The 18,352-nt window shown below is 35.3% G+C and overlaps 1 protein-coding gene across 1 annotated transcript in view; it reads right to left on the bottom strand.

The window, feature by feature from the left end:
- The window catches only part of LOC131820570 (disintegrin and metalloproteinase domain-containing protein 18-like), a 213,905-nt gene that overhangs the window by 128,871 nt on the left and 66,682 nt on the right, over positions 1 to 18,352 (bottom strand). The window contains exons 11-12 of the mRNA XM_059156250.1: positions 5,840 to 5,976; positions 2,544 to 2,727 (exon numbers count right to left, since the gene is read on the bottom strand). Of these exons, the coding sequence (XP_059012233.1) occupies positions 2,544 to 2,727; positions 5,840 to 5,976 (321 nt within the window). The remainder of the gene's footprint in view (positions 1 to 2,543; positions 2,728 to 5,839; positions 5,977 to 18,352) is intronic.

The following is an 18,352-nucleotide window of genomic DNA, read 5'->3' as shown; positions in this document are numbered from 1 at the left end:
TTTATTAATTAAAAAAAAATCACCAGTAGAGCCATGTGGTATAGGCTTTTCTTATTTTTTTTTAATTTTTAATTTTTATAAACATATATTTTTATCCCCAGGGGTACAGGTCTGTGAATCACCAGGTTTACACACTTCACAGCACTCACTAAAGCACATACCCTCCCCAATGTCCATAATCCCACCCCCTTCTCCCAACCCCCCTCCCCCCAGCATCCTCAGTTTGTTTTGTGAGATTGAGAGTCACTTAAGGTTTGTCTCCCTCCCAATTCCATCTTGTTTCATTGATTCTTCTTCTACCCACTTAAGCCCCCATGTTGCATCACCACTTCCTCATATCAGGGAGATCATATGATAGCTGTCTTTCTCTGCTAGACTTATTTCGCTAAGCATGATATGCTCTAGTTCCATCCATGTGTATGGGCTTTTCTTAATGAGAAGTTTTGAAAATATAGATAGCATTTCTTTAGCATTATTTCTTAATAATGCTATTCACATTTTAGATGTCTAATCATGTTGGTTTTTGCAAATGCATTTTTTCGAGGAATTTGTCCATTTAATCTAGGTTGTTAAATTATTAATATAATGTTGTTCATGATATCTTCTTACCATTTTAAAATCATATTCATAAAATCTATATTGATATCCCTAACAGTAATGTCTTAGTTACTGTTATTGCTGGCTTTTTTTTATTAGTGTCATTAAGGGCATTTCTAGCTATCTAGCTATTTATTCAAACAACTTACATTTGGTTGCAGGATGCTTGGATGCAGAGTCTGTGAGAACCTGGGGTTCATTGAACCTTCCGTGAGATGGCCTTTTCCTTTTTTCTTTTCTTTTCTTTTTTTGTTTGTTTGGGCTTTGTTTGTTTGTTTGTTTGTTTTGTTTTGGGTTTGGGATTGTTTTATGTTTATTTATTTATTTATTTATTTATTTAGATTTTTTTCAAGGACTCCAGGTATCACCTGGATTCTCTATACCCTCACTCTACTCATGATGATGTTTTGGGTCCTCTCATGGGAATAACAGCAAAGATTCTGTATTGAATCATCCTACAATGATCTGGGTATTCTCCATACCCCAGTGGATAGTTGTTTCAGTAAAAGACTATAGGACGCTCTGTTGGGAGAGGGGAATGACTGAGGAAATTGCTGCTTGTTGTCCTTACTGGAGCATTGTAGGATTTCATCCTCTACCTGAGCAATGAGCTCAAGCTCTAAGACTGATTTGGGTTTGAAAATCTAGCGAGAGATTAGTAAGAGATTTGTAGCAATTGGCCTCAATCCTCTGTTCACTTTTTCTTTTACACCAAGAAATATGGTAATTAACTACCCAGATCCTTCTTAACTATCAGTATAAATCCATGCAGTTCAAAACCAGTAGATGCCATCTATGTTTTTCTTCCCTTTATGCTAACTTCATCCACTTTGGCTGTTATTGTTAAGCACTGTCTCTTGGCCTCTGCTATTTGGTATTCAGTGATTCCTAATGACACTGGGTGCCCAGTTCTATAAGGGCACTTTCAGCCACCAACTGTTGTCTATAAAAGAAAGCTACCACTGAGATTTTCAACATTATTACCTCCTTAGTAGTGGATTTTTTCATTGCCTTAGTGAAAGCAATATCCTGTAAGCCATCCAAATAATTGGGTGCTGGATTTGTATTCTTATATTCAATTATAATATGACCACTATTCTGAGCTTTTGACCCCTTCTATATTTCTCTATTAAGGTAGTTCTTGCGATTAAAAAAATAAATAAAAATAAAGAAGAAAGAAAGATCTGAGATAAATGGAAAACCTACACACACACACACACACACACACACACACACACACTTTTGGGAATAGTGGGGATTAAGAAAACTTGTAGAGATTTAATGTTATATAAACAAATGGTCAGCTCTTTTTGTAGGTAGATAAGAAATTCATGTAATGGCTGGGGGACTAATCACTAAATCTTATTTTATTTAAATAGAGAGGAATTGCAAAATGTTATATAATAATGATATTAGATTAAATATGTGGTATTACCTGTTAAGAATAGTGTACAGAGAGTGTTTTGTTAATAGGACTGAGGTAGAATGGATATCTATTTTTAGAAGTGAGGAAACAGAACAAGTTTTGATCATCCTGAAACATGGAAATGCAAGAATGCTTAAAGATTAAGAAAAATCTATCATCATTTTTCACCATTCTTGTAACAAAAAGAAATGGGGAAATTTGAACCAAATTCAGGAAAAGTTTGTAGAGAAAACAGATGGTGGTCACATGAGTTAGGAAATAAATTGAGGATTAACCTTATGTGCAAAACCTCTCTGCTGGCATACTTGGGAACAGTATATGCAAACCAAGTTTTCATGAGTCATTTGTTTTCTCATTTGAAAAGGGATGGAAAAGCAATTCATACACCCTATCTTACACTCATTTTCATATCTAAGTTTTATATTAAAGACATAATTGCATATATTATCTCCTATATACCATGACAACTACTTATTAGAAACACAGAAATTTTGCTCAAATTCCAATTTTTATTGCTTACCTCTTGGCTGCCACAGTCACATTCTTCATTAGGTTCCAACATCCCATTACCACATACTGATTGATTTTGATATAATGGTTGCAAATTTGAAAAATTCTGAAGACATTTAGCCTCAAATTTTGAAATAAAATATCTATAGTCATACATGCTACAGTTGCTAAAAATCTTTATACCACTGGAACCCCTACAATGAAATAATAATCCTCAGGTAAGTCCTCAGGCTAATAGAACTCCACCTAAACAATGCCCCTATATATAATGACATAAATTGCAAGATGGCTAATGAAAAACTTCTACCTGAGCAGAGATGAAGACAAGCATGATTTAAAATGCCATCAAAAATGTATCTTTCCAGGAAAGCAATAAAGTAAAATGGTTAGATATCTACCTATCTATCATCTATTTATTATCTATCATCTATCTTTCTGTCTACCTAATATGTTCTTCTCTCATATAGCCAAAGCTTCTCTCCCTCATTTCAGTTAGATGTCTACTCAAATGTAATCGTCCAAAAAAGTCTTTCTTGACATTATATAAAATTGTGTCCCCTCCCCCATTCTACTTCCACTGTCAATATTTATTATTCCACATGGTACTTTTGCATCATGTAAAAATAAGCTCATTCGTATTTTTTAAATTTGCTTTTATGTAACTTAAATTTAACACTATAATATAAGTTCCATTAAGGTCTTCATTTTCATGTTCACTGCTATGTTTTTAGTGGAATATCTAAAAAATATGTCTAATGGATCTTCACTAGACATTCTGAATATACTATGTACAATACTGACTACTGGTCTTCTCAGCCAAGACTGTACCATCCACTATTCTCAGTTCCAGGCAATTCTATTCTTCTTGTTTCTCAAGCTGATAACATTGGTGTAATCCCTGGACTCTTTTCTCTTGTATACATCCTTTATTAATACACATGCATGTAAATGAACATAACATATTCAGTTAGTAATTTTCATGTTGACTGAATGTTGGAATGATAATATTTTTGATATATTGTTAAATAAAATATTAAAATACATTATTGCAGCTAACTTCATATGATTTTTAAAAATTTTTAATGCAACTACTAAAAAAGTTAAAATTACATATGTGGGTCACATTTTATTTCTATTGCCAGTCTAAGCAATCATGTCTGAAACAATAACTCCAAAACAGCCATAGCTGAGCCTCCAAATGTACAGCTGCTAACGTTCTGATGTTAGTAAAGTGAGGAAAAAGTAATGCTTTAGCTTTCACTTAGCCTTTTGTAATGGAATAAATGGGGGAAAATGGGAAGAATGCCACAAGGAATAATATGATTTAAGCAATTTTCAATTACTTACAGCTACTTTGTTTCAATAGGTATCAGTGTCACTCCACTTTTGCAGGCCATTCTCAGGCAAAAAGTCACAAATTTTGAGCACTGATATTTCTTATACAAAATTAATTTAAAAATAGAGACTTAGATGAATCACTGAATTCTAATCCTGAAACCAATATTGCACTATATGTTAATTAACTAGAATTTAAATAAAAATTCAAAAATAAAAAATAGAAACATTATCTTTTACTTGGGTCACATGTTTTTGAGTAAAAATTGGTAGTATTAATTAGAATTTGGAACATTTGTATAACTGTGTACAAAGCAATTTATTTTTGTAATCTTTGCTTAAAAGATGGCCATGAAAAGGAAGAAATTAATGTATTAGCCTAAGTATATAGAATTTTAATAGACCAAGGCATTTAAAAGTAAATATTAATTAATTAGCTTTTTGTGGAGAAGATTAAAGCCCAGGTCTAAAGACAACTATAAAATAAGTCAAGGTAAGGCAGCAGCCTCAAAGTATTTTAATTTCTTTTTTTTTTAAATTTCTTTTCAGTGTAACAGTATTCATTGTTTTTGCACCACACCTAGTGCTTCCTAATATGCCCTCCCTAATACCCACCACCTTGTTCCCCCAACCTCCCACCCCCCGCCCCTTCAAGGTTGCTTTTCAGAGTCCATAGTCTCTCATGGTTCACCTCCCCTTCCAGTTTCCCTCAACTCCCTTTAATTTCTAATCCCAAACTCCAAGAGCAGTCTATGAAAAATTGAAATGATTATTTTAGGGGAACATAGCTTTTCCTGCAATCCTAACTCTCTTTGAATCCCATGGATATTAACTTGACAAAACCTCAACTATTTACTTTCTTTATATATACACTTTGGTGGCTGAAATTATATGGACTAAAATAAATAACATGTTGTTTGAATTCACATTGCATTTGCAATTACTAATATTAAGTATATCTTCAAAAGGTCCTACAATCCTACCATACTTTTAAAAAAATTAATTTTATTTTGTGTGTGTGTCCCCAAATCCATTGTTTATGCACCACACCCAGTGCTCCATGCAATATGTGCACTCCTTAATACCCACCACCAGGCTCACCCTTCCCTGGACCCCCTCCCCTCCAAAACCATCAGTTTGTTTCTCAGAGTCCACAGCCTCTCTCCAAGACAAGTGTTTCACATATTTTATCCAAATTTATATACTCCTTACTAGAAGAAATTGTCCTCATCTTTATAATTCAATTAACCAAACTACCTAAATCTTTATCTCTTTACTCTGCTAACATCTTACCACAATAACTGAATATACTCAGCTCCAATAAAAGTCAGCCTCTCTACTCATGCACTAAATTCTATCCTCTCTAATTTACTCAATGATTTTGTTTTTAAGTCTTCATTATATCCAACATCATTGTCTTTTCCTTCTCTTTTTATGTCTTTTGGCCTGTATATAATATGTAGTTTCTCCCATCCTAATAAATTTTCGATGTTCTTTTTCTAATTGCATACTGATACTGTTGATATATGTGGGTAGTCATCATAATATCTGTAAATAGGGACAATTTTTTTTTCCTCTGCAAACCTTTTCCCCTTCTACTATCTCTTTAAAATTCTAACCCAAACTGCCAATACTATATTACTAAGGGTAATTTTAGATATGCTTGCTTTGAATGCAATATACTACAACAACCAAAACAATAGTACCATGCTTATTTAAAATTTCACAGTCTTCATAAATCTTAAAAATTTCCCTCTAATTCTCTCAAGTGAGCATTTCTTAATCATGTCATTTACCACTTTCCTGGAGTCATATCACTTAGACATATTTGTTAGTGTGATATCTCTTTTGGCACAACACACTTTCCAATTTTTGACATGGAGTTGAATATAAAGAATAAAAACAAAACACATCTTGTAAACAACTTCACAAACATATATGTGAAATTAATTAAGAAGAAAAAAGTCTTACACTGCTTTAGGATTCATTATGCATGTAGCTCTTGGACAAGAACAGTTATTAATATCATCATATGTTAATCCCATTTTAAGCCCAAGTAGTTGAGCTATAATAACGGAAAATCCCTCCAAAGTTATTGCATCTGGATACTAAAATAAAGAAGATTGAAAGGAAAACCATCATACAAGTAGTTAACAAATAAAGTAATAAAATATTTTGTTTCTGTAAAATTTTATATTTTAACACTGCTTATGTTAAGTGTATTTTACAACATATTATTTTGATAGGTCATTGATAAGACTATCCATACTGACTAATTGACTAAGAACTAAGCAACAGTGTAAAGAATGATCAAGCAAGAAGTATTCTCTGGTTTAATATTTAACATACTCAAATTGTATAGCCATAGTATTTCTGATACAATCAACAAAATACATTTATTTAATATTCTCATTAAATAAATTTACCCAATTAACAAATCTTAATTCAGAATACACATGTGTCAAGCACATTAAAAGAAAATGAAAATGTAGTGGCATGCATGAAAAAATGGACTTTATTCACACTGGTAACTTCCATTACAGAAGGCGAGAAAGAAAATAAACTAGCGACTTGAAACAAATTTCCCAAATACAAAGAGATCATGAAAAGTGTTCTAAAGAAAATGAAGTACTCCAATAGAGAATTTTGAGGAGTATAACTACTTAATATCTGTGAATTAGTATTTAAGCTGAGGTGCAATATAAATAGGAGTAAGATGCTTATATTGGAGCTCATTAAAATGTTGTAGTATAAACTCTCATCACTGTTGCTAAACATAGTACTAGAAGTCCTAGCAACAACAATCAGAAAACACAAAGAAATAAAAGATATTCAAATTGGCAAAGAAGAAATCAAACTCTCTTTTCACAGATGACATGTTACTTTATATGGAAAACCCAAAAGACTCCACCCCCAAACTTTTAGAACTCATACAGCAATTCAGTAATGTGGAAGGATACAAAATCAATGCACAGAAATCAGTTGCTTTCTTATACTTGAACAATGAAAATATAGAAAGGGAAATTAGAGAATTGATTCCATTCACTATAGCTCCAAGAACCATAAGATACCTGGGAATAAACCTAACCAAAGAGGTAAAGGATCTATGTTCAAGGAACTACAGAAAACTCATGAAAGAAATTGAAGAAGACACAAAAAAATGAAAAAGAGTTCCATGCTCATGGATCAGAAGAATAAACATTGTTAAAATGTCTATACTGCCCAGAGCAATCTATACTTTCAATGTCATCCTGATCAAAATTCCACTGGTATTTTTCAAAGTGCTGGAATAATCCTAAAATTTGTATGGAACCAGAAGAGACCTCAATTCACTAAGGAAATGTTGAAAAAGAAAAACAAAGCTGGGAGCATCAGGTTGCCTGATTTCAAGCTTTACTACAAAGCTCTCATCACCAAGACAGGCTGGTACTGACACAAAAACAGACACATAGACTAATGGAATAGAGTAGAGGTCCAGATATGGACCCTCAACTCTATGGTCAGCTAATCTTTGAGAAAGAAGAAAAAAATACCTTCAATAAATGGTGCTGGGAAAATTGGACAGCTATGTATAGAAGAATGAAACTCGACCATTCTCTTACACCATACACAAAGATAAACTCAAAGTGGATAAAAGACCTCAACATAAGGGCAGGTTGGTGGGATGGAGGAAGATGAACAAAACAGATTAAAAAAAAGATTAAGAGTACACATATCTTGATGAGCACTGAGAAATGTACAAAATTGTTGAATCATTATAGTGTAGACCTGAAACTAACATAGCACTGCATGTTAATTACACTTAAGTAAACACAAACGAAAAACAAAAAGATGTAAATTGGGACTACATAAAACTAAAATGTTACTTCATAGCAAAGGATAAAGAAATCGACACAATGAAAAAGCAACCTATGGAATTGAAGAAAATATTTGCAAACCATATATCCAATAAGTAATTATATAACAAATATATAAGGAACTCAGAACTCAATAGCAAAACACCAAATAACTCAACTGAAAAATAGGCAAAGGACTTGAATAGACATTTTTTCCAAATCATACATACAAATGGTCAGGTTTATGAAAAGATGCTAAACATCACTAGCCATCAGAGGAATGCAAATCAAACCCACCATGAGATAATACCTCAGAGCAGGTAAGATAGCTAATTATCTTACGGACAAGAGATAACAAATGTTAGGATGTGGAGAAAAGCTCTTGATGGGAATGTAAATTGGTATGGTCATTATGAAAAATAGTGTGGGGGTTCCTCAAAAAATTCAAAATAGGATTACCATATGACCCAGCAATCCTACTTCTGGCTAAATTAGCAAAATAAGTGAAATCACTATCTGTACCCAATGTCAATAGCAACATTATTCATAATAGCCAAGTTTTGGAAGCAACATCAATATCTATCAATAGATGAATGAATAAAGAAAATGTAGTGTATCTATACAATGAAGTATTATTCAGTCATAAAAAAGAAGATAATACTTCCATTTGCAACAACATAGATGACCAGGAGTGCATTATTCTAAATAAAATGAGAAAGACAAATACATTTGCTATCACATACATATGATAACTTTAAACTAGAAGTTATCATTATGTATTATATACTTGAAATTTGTTAAGAAAGCATGTCTTAAGCATTCTCATAAAATATAACTATGGGAGTTGATGAATATATTAATTTGATATGGGAATTGTTTCATAATATAAATATATCAAATTTTCACATTATGAATTATAGTTCCCATAGTTATATTAGATCCTCAGAACTTATTCATCTTATAACTGGAGGTTTGTACCCTTTGGCCATCATTTCCCCATTTCCCCCTTCCCCTAGCTGCTAACAACTACAGTTCTACTCTGTGTTTCCATAGTTTGACTTTTTTTAAAGTTATAGCATTGAGTGTTTTATGGTAGTGCTGACTCACTATATTATACACCTGAAACTAGTATTACATCATATAGTAGCTAACTGGAATATTACTAAAAACTTCAAACAAACAAACAAACAAACATCAGAAGCTAACATTACTAGTTGGGAGTCCATGCCCAAAGAAAATACCTATAAACAGTGACAGTATTTGTGACTTTCAGCCTAAGGCCAGGTATAAATAAAATCTGAGTAGGTGGACTTAGTTGCAAAATGGAGATGTTAGAATGAGTGAATTTAAGGACTAATTCAGATATATTATCTAATCTGAACAAGATAGAGAAATTTTTTTTTTATAAAATTAGAGATACAGGAAGCAGTGGAACAGTGGCAAAAGATCAAACATCAATGCTGTTAGTGTTCCAGAAAAGGAGAAAGGGGGCAGAATGGAAAAATATTTGAAGGAAAATGGCTAAAATGTTCCCAATTTCTAACAAGATAAACTAAAACAATCATGGCAGATACATCATGATTAAATAGCTGGAGAAAATATTTAAATCTTGAAATCAGCCAATGAAAACCAACACATTATTTATAGAAGAGTAATGATTCATAAACAGAGAATTTCTCATCAGAAATAATGATGCACAGAGGATATAGCACAATATTTTTCAAGTGCTAAAAGAAAAAAATGTCAATCCACAACTTTAATCTGGAAAATATATCCCTCAAGAATGAAGATGAAATGAAGACATCCTGGAATGATGGAAAACTAAGATATTATGCTTTAAAAAAAATGACTGAAGAATTTTTGGAAGTTAAAAAGAAATTGATAATAAAGGAGAAATTGTAACATCAAGGATGAATGAAGAGGAAGAAAATGAAAAAATATAATAAACTTTCTCTCCACTGATTTTTTTAAAGAAATTGTTTTGTGGTTGAAAATAAAATGTTAATTTGTGTGATATAGTTTTAAATGTATTTAAAAGTAATATTTAAGTAAATTACATAATTACTCATTTTATGTTTATATGATATGATTTGAGACCTAAAAGATGGTGTTAACATTTCTACATTCTATTTGAAGTGATAAACTTTCTATACACACATTTGTGTGTGTGTTTGCATGTCTCTATTTGTGTTTGCACTCTCACTACATAAAACAGTAAAAGACTTTTCCAAAGAAAGTCTGGTGGTATCACAATTCTGGACCTCAAGCTCTATTACAAAAATGTAATCATCCAGACTGTATGGCACTGGCACAAAAATAGACACATAGATCAATGCAACAGGATAGAGAACCCTGAAATGGACCCTCAGCTCTATGGTTGAGTAGTCTTGAACAAAACAGGAAAGAATATTCAATGGAAAAAAGAGTTTCTTCAACAAATGGTGTTGGGAAAATTGGACAGCCACATGCAGAATGAAACTGGACCACTTTCTTACACCGTACACAAAAATAAACGCAAAATGGATGAAAGGCCTAAATGTAAGTAAGATAGGACTCCATCAAAATCCTAGAGTAGAACACAGGCAGCAACATCTTTGACCTAGGCCACAGCAAATTCTACTAGTCATGCCTCCAAGTCAAGGGAAACAAAAGCAAAAATTAACTATTGGGACTTCATCAGGATAAAATGCACAACAAAGAAAATATTCAACAAAACCAAAAGATAACCTACAGAATGGGAGAAGATATTTGCAAATGTCTCATCAGATCAAGGGCTAGAATACAAAATCTGTAAAGAACTTTACAAATGTAATCCTTCTTTAAATGTTTGGTAGAATTCCCCTGGGAACCCATCCAGCTCTGGACTCATATTTTGGGGGAGATTTTGATACTGATTTAATTTCTTTGCTGGTTATCAGTGTGTTCAGGTTCTCTATTCTTCCTGTTTCAGTTTTTGTAGTTTATGTTTCTAGGAACACATCCCTTACTTCCAGATTGCCTAATATGTTGGGATATATTGCTCATAATATTATTTTATAATTGTTTACATTTCTTTGGTATTGGTTGTGATCTCCCTCTTTCATTCATTATTTTATTTATTTGGGCCCTTTCTCTCTTTATCTTTCTCTCTCTTTCCTTTTCTTTCCTTTTTTTGTTAATATCTGGCTGGGAGCTTATCAATTTTATTAATTGTTTTGAAGAATCAGTTCCTAGTTTCATTGATCTTTTATTTTTTTAAAATATCTGTATCCTTGATTTCCATTCTAATCTTTATTATGTACCTTCTCATGCTGGATTTAAGTTTCATTTGCTGTTCTTTTTCCAGATCCTTTAGGTGTAAGTTTAGTTTGTGTATTTGAGGCTTTTATTGTTTCTTGAGAATGGCCTGTATTGCTATATACTTCCCTCCTAGACCACCTTAGCTGCATCCCAAAGGTTCTGAACAGTTGTATTTTCTTTTTCTTTTAATTTTCTTTATTTTTTTTATTAAAGGTTTTTATTTATTTGACAGAGATAGAAAGAGAGAGGTCAGAAATGAGGAGGAGAGGGAGAAGCAGGCTCCCCACTGAGCAGGGAGGGATCAAGCCCCTAACTGACTAAGCCACCCAGGCACCCCCCAGTTGTATTTTAATTTTCATTTGTATCCATGAATTTTTAAAATACCTTAGTTTCCTTGTTGACCCATTCATTCTTTGGTAAAATGCTCTTTAACTTCCATATATTTGTGTTCTTAATTTTTTTTTCTTGTGATTGAGTTCAAGTTTTAAAGCACTGTGGTCTGAAAATATGCAAGGAATAATCCCAATCTTTTAGTACAAGTTGAGACCTGATCTGTGAGCCAGTTTGTGACCTATTCTTCTGGAGAATGTCCCACATTCACTTGAGAAGTATGTGTTCTGTTGCTTTAGGATGAAATGCTCTGAATATACCTGTGAACTCCATCTGGTCCAGTATGTCATTCAAAGCCTGTTTCCTGTTGATTTTCTGCTTAGATGATCTATCCACTGCATGATTATTCAAGTCCCCTACTAGTTTTGTATTATTATTAACGTATTTATTTAATTTTGTTATTAATTCACTTATATATATGGGTGCTCCCAAGTTAGGGACATAAATATTTATGATTATTAGATCTTCTTTTTGGATAGACCATTTTATTATAATTTAGTGTCCCTCTTCATGTCTTATTACAGTCTTTGGTTTAAAATCTAGTTTGGGAGGAGGAGTCAAGATGGCAGGGAAGTAGGAGGCTGAGATAACATCAGGTAGCAGGAGATCAGCTAGATAAGATAGCTTATCAAACCATTCCAATCACCTACAAATCCAAAAGGAGATAAAAGAAAAAAGAGCAGCAATTCTAGAACAGAAAATTGACCACTTTCTGAAAGGTAGGACCTGTGGAGAAGTGAATCTTACAGCAAGAAGATAGACAAGGAGGGAGGGGCCAGCTCCCAGCAAGCGGGGGAACAATGGAGCACAAAATCAGAACTTTTAAAAGTCTGCTCCACTGAAGGACATTGCTCCAGAGGCTAATCCAGGGTGAAGCCCATGTGGGACAGCATGGTCTCAGGTCCCATGGGGTCACAGAATGATCAGGGATGTCTGAGTGTTGCAGAGCTTGCAGGAATTAGAGTGGGGAAGCCAGCTACAAAGACGGAGCCAAGGAGTGAACTTTCAACTTGGGGTTACCTTAAACTGTGATCCGTGGCACAGTTAGACCACTACTCTATGAGCAGAGACCCCAAAAAGATCCGGGGAGACCCCCCTGGAAGAGTGAAGGGATCTGCTGGATTTGGAGACTCCAGGCAGGTCGGTGTGCAGAGTCAGAGATGCTTGGTCACAGGCTGGGTGAGCTCAGAGCATGACTGGAGGCCAGGGAGATGGGAGTGATTAGGTGCTTTTCTCTAAGGGCGCACTGATGAGTGGGGCTCCAAGCTCTTGAATCCTCCAGGCCAGAGACTGGGAGGCTAGCCATTTTCATTCCCGTCCTCTGGAAATCTATGGACTGCATTCAGGGAGCAAAATCTCCCTAAAGCGAACCCCAGTGGATTACTTAGCCTGGCCCCCTGGTAAGGGCGGTGCAATTCCACCTCAGGCAAAGACACTTGAGAATCACAACAACCGGCCCCTCCCCAAGAAGATCAGCAAGAAATCCAGCCAAGACCAAGTTCACTTACCAAGAATAACACTGGAATTCCAGAGGAAGAGAAAGCAAAGCATGGAATTCATGCTTTCTCCCCATGACTCTTTAATCTTGCAAAGTTAAGAAATTTTTTTAATTTTATTTTTTTCTTCTGCTAACTTTTTAACTTTTATTTTTTCCTCTTTAAATGTTTTTTAACTAGTATATCTTAACAACACCTTTCATTAAAAAAATCTTTTTTGACTCTTCATTATTATAGTCATATTTTTTTCTTCATTGTGTCTAACTTTATTATTATTTTTTTTTTTTTGTATACACATAGGGTTTTTTCTTCTAAAAAAATTTGGGATACAACTTCTTCTAATATCAAAATATACCTTAAATCTAGCACAGGGCTTTGTTCTAGTCTCCACCCTGAGCAAATTCTCTCCACATTCTTTTTCTTTATTCTCCCAACCAACTTATCTTTCAACTCCTTCTTTAGAAATTTATTAAAAAATTTTTTGCATCTTTATGTCATATTCCACTCCTTCATTGTGTTTACCCTTATATATGTTTTTCATTCTTTAAAATTTGGGGAGGTATTTTCTTCTAAGAGACCAAAATACTCCCCAAATTAAGTGGATGACCCTGTTTTATTCACCAGTCTAATATGTATTTCTCTTTTTTATGTTTTTTCTTTATTTTTTTCTTTAAAAATTTTTTTTCTGAACTTCTTTTTACACTCTTTCTTCCTTCCTCAATTTGGGGTCTCTTCTGATTTGATAAAAGCATTTTCCTGGGGTCTATGCCACTCTTTTAATATTTTATTCACTCCTTCATATATTCTTATCTGGATAAAATGACAAGGTAGAAAAACTCACCACCAAAAAAAAAAAAAAAAATCAAGAGGCAGTACCAAAGGCTAGGGACCCAATCAATATGGACATTGGTAATATGTCAGATATAGAGTTCAGAATGATGATTCTCAGGCTCAAAGAAGGCATGGAAGATATAAGAGAAACAAATCTGGAGAAATAAAAGTCCTTTATGGAGAAATAAAAGAACTAAAATCTAACCCAGTTGAAATTTAAACAGCTATTAATGAGGTGCAATAAAAAAATGGAGGCTCGGGGGGGAGGAGTCAAGATGGCGGAGAAGTAGCAGGCCGAGACTACTTCAGCTAGCCAGAGATCAGCTAGATAGCTTATCTAAAGATTGCAAACACCTGAAAATCCATCGGCAGATCAAAAAGAAGAAGAACAGCAATTCTGGAAACAGAAAACAACCACTTTCTGAAAGGTAGGACCTGCGGAGAAGTGAATCCAAAGCGACGGGAAGATAGACCCCGGGGGGAGGGGCCGGCTCCCGGCAAGCGGCGGAGCAACCGCGCACAAAATCAGGACATTTAAAAGTCTGTTCAGCTGAGGGACATCGCTCCAGAGGCTACCCGGGGCAAAGCCCATGCGGGGTCAGCGTGGCCTCAGGTCCCGCAGGGTCACCGAAGGATTAGGGGTGTCTGAGTGTCGCAGAGCTTGCGGGTATTGGAACGGGAAAGCCGGCTACAGAGACAGAGCCGACAGTAAGCTCGCAGCTCGGGGTGACCATGAACGAGTCGCAGGCTCGGTGAGCTCGGAGCGTGGCCGGAGGTCAGGCAGACGGGAGTAACTGGGCGCGGTTCTCTGAGCGCGCACTGAGGAGTGGGGCCCCGGGCTCTAATCTCCTCCGGGCCGGAGACCAGGAGGCCGCCATTTGTATTCCCATCCTCCAGAACTCTAGGGAAAGCGCTTAGGGAACAAAAGCTCCTGAAAGCAAACCCAAGCGGATTACTCACCCCGGCCCCTGCTAAGGGCGGTGCAATTCCGCCTGGGGCAAAGACACTTGAGAATCACTACAACAGGCCCCTCCCCCAGAAGATCAACAAGAAATCCAGCCGAGACCAAGTTCACCTACCAAAGAGTGCGGTTTCAATACCAAGGAGAGCAGCAGAATTCTAGAGGAGGAGAAAGCAAAGCACGGAACTCATGGCTTTTGCCCTGTGATTTTTTTTAGTCTTGCGGTTAATTTAATTTTTGTCTTTTTCATTTTTTTTTTTTCTCGCCTTCGGGTAAAATTTTTTTTTTTTAACTGTTACCTTTTTCTTTTTTAACGATTTTTTACTAGTTTATCTAATACATATATTTTTTCTTTATTATATTTTTCTTAGGGTTTTTTTTTTTTAAATTCTTTTCTTTTTTTTTCTTTCTTTTTTCTTTTTCTTTTTTTTTCTTTTTTTTTCTTTCTTCCTTTTTGAACCTCTTTTTATCCCCTTTCTCCCCCCTCACGATTTGGGATCTCTTCTAATTTGGTTAAAGCATATTTTCCTGGGGTAGTTGCCACCCTTTTAGTATTTTACTTGCCCCCTCATATACTCTTCTCTGGACAAAATGACAAGACGGAAAAATTCAACACAAAAAAAAGAACAAGAGGCAGTACCGAAGGCTAGGGACCTAATCAATACAGACATTGGTAATATGTCAAATCTAGACTTCAGAATGACAATTCTCAAGGTTCTAGCCGGGCTCGAAAAAGGCATGGAAGATATTAGAGAAACCCTCTCGAGAGATATAAAAGCCCTTTCTGGAGAAATAAAAGAACTAAAATCTAACCAAGTTGAAATCAAAAAAGCTATTAATGAGGTGCAATAAAAAATGGAGGCTCTCACTGCTAGGATAAATGAGGCAGAAGAAAGAATTAGTGATATAGAAGACCAAATGACAGAGAATAAAGAAGCTGAGCAAAAGAGGGACAAACAGATACTGGACCACGAGGGGAGAATTCGAGAGATAAGTGACACCATAAGACGAAACAACATTAGAATAATTGGGATTCCAGAAGAAGAAGAAAGAGAGAGGGGAGCAGAAGGTATACTAGAGAGAATTATTGGGGAGAATTTCCCCAATATGGCAAAGGGAACGAGCATCAAAATTCAGGATGTTCAGAGAACACCCCTCAAAATCAATGAGAATAGGCCCACACCCCGTCACCTAATAGTAAAATTTACAAGTCTCAGTGACAAAGAGAAAATCCTGAAAGCAGCCCGGGAAAAGAAGTCTGTAATATACAATGGTAAAAATATTAGATTGGCAGCTGACTTATCCACAGAGACCTGGCAGGCCAGAAAGAGCTGGCATGATGTTTTCAGAGCACTAAATGAGAAAAACATGCAGCCCAGAATACTATATCCAGCTAGGCTATCATTGAAAATAGAAGGAGAGATTAAAAGCTTTCAGGACAAACAACAACTGAAAGAATTTGCAAACACCAAACCAGCTCTACAGGAAATCTTGAAAGGGGTCCTCTAAGCAAAGAGAGAGCCTACAAGTAGTAGATCAGAAAGGAACAGAGACCATATACAGTAACAGTCACCTTACAGGCAAAACAATGGCACTAAATTCATATCTCTCAATAGTTACCCTGAATGTGAATGGGCTAAATGCCTCTGTCAAAAGAAACAGGGTATCAGAATGGATAACAAAACAAAACCCATCTATATGTTGCCTCCAAGAAACTCATTTTAAACCCGAAGACACCTCCAGATTTAAAGTGAGGGGGTGGAAAAGAATTTACCATGCTAATGGAAATCAGAAGAAAGCAGGAGTGGCAATCCTTATATCAGATCAATTAGATTTTAAGCCAAAGACTATAATAAGAGATGAGGAAGGACACTATATCATACTCAAAGGGTCTGTCCAACAAGAAGATTTAACAATTTTAAATATCTATGCCCCCAACGTGGGAGCAGCCAACTATATAAACCAATTAATAACAAAATCAAAGAAACACATCAACAATAATACAATAATAGTAGGGGACTTTAACACTCCCCTCACTGAAATGGACAGATCCATCCAAGCAAAAGATCAGCAAGGATATAAAGGCCTTAAACGACACACTGGACCAGATGGACATCACAGATATATTCAGAATATTTCATCCCAAAGCAACAGAATACACATTCTTCTCTAGTGCACATGGAACATTCTCCAGAATAGATCACATCCTCGGTCCTAAATCAGGACTCAACCGGTATGAAAAGATTGGGATCATTCCCTGCATATTTTCAGACCACAATGCTCTAAATCTAGAACTCAACCACAAAAGGAAGTTTGAAAAGAACCAAAATACATGGAGACTAAACAGTATCCTTCTAAAGAATGAATGGGTCAACTGGGAAATTAAAGAAGAATTGAAAAAAATCATGGAAACAAATGATAATGAAAATACAACAGTTCAAAATCTGTGGGACACAACAAAGGCAGTCCTGAGAGGAAAATATATAGCGGTACAAGCCTTTCTCAAGAAACAAGAAAGGTCTCAGGTACACAATCTAACCCTACACCTAAAGGTGCTGGAGAAGGAACAAGAAAGAAACCCTAAGCCTAGCAGGAGAAGAGAAATCATAAAGATCAGAGCAGAAATCAATGAAATAGAAACCAAAAAAACAATAGAACAAATCAACGAAAGTAGGAGCTGGTTCTTTGAAAGAATTAATAAAATTGATAAACCTCTGGCCAGACTTATCAAAAAGAAAAGTGAAAGGACCCAAATAAATAAAATCATGAATGAAAGAGGAGAGATCACAACCAACACCAAAGAAATACAAACTATTATAAGAACATACTATGAGCAACTCTATGGCAATAAATTTGACAATCTGGAAGAAATGGATGCATTCCTAGAAACATATAAACTACCACAACTGAACCAGGAAGAAATAGAAAGCCTGAACAGACCCATAACCAGTAAGGAGATTGAAACAGTCATTAAAAATCTCCAAACAAACAAAAGCCCAGGGCCAGATGGCCTCCCGGGGGAATTCTACCAAACATTTAAAGAAGAACTAATTCCTATTCTCCTAAAACTGTTCCAAAAAATAGAAATGGTAGGAAAACTTCCAAACTCATTTTATGAGGCCAGCATCACCTTGATCCCAAAACCAGACAAGGATCCCAACAAAAAAAAGAGCTATAGACCAATATCCTTGATGAACACAGATGCGAAAATACTCAACAAAATACTAGCCAATAGGATTCAACAGTACATTAAAAAGATTATTCACCACGACCAAGTGGGATTTATTCCAGGGCTGCAAGGTTGGTTCAACATCCGCAAATCAGTCAATGTGATTCAACACATCAATAAAAGTAAGAACAAGAACCATATGATACTCTCAATAGATGCTGAAAAAGCATTTGACAAAGTACAGCATCCCTTCCTGATCAAAACTCTTCAAAGTGTAGGGATAGAGGGCACATACCTCAATATCATCAAAGCCATCTATGAAAAACCCACCGCAAATATCATTCTCAATGGAGAAAAACTGAAAGCTTTTCCTCTAAGGTCAGGAACATGGCAGTGATGCCATTATCACCACTGCTATTCAACATAGTACTAGAAGTCCTAGCCTCAGCAATCAGACAACAAAAGGAAATTAAAGGCATCCAAATCGGCAAAGAAGAAGTCAAATTATCACTCTTCGCAGAT

This window comes from Mustela lutreola, chromosome 18 (genome assembly GCF_030435805.1).
Source record: "Mustela lutreola isolate mMusLut2 chromosome 18, mMusLut2.pri, whole genome shotgun sequence".
In the NCBI taxonomy this organism is placed as follows: Eukaryota; Metazoa; Chordata; class Mammalia; order Carnivora; family Mustelidae; genus Mustela; species Mustela lutreola.
Note: the sequence above shows the minus strand (reverse complement) of the source record. Positions and strands in the feature narration are given on the sequence as shown.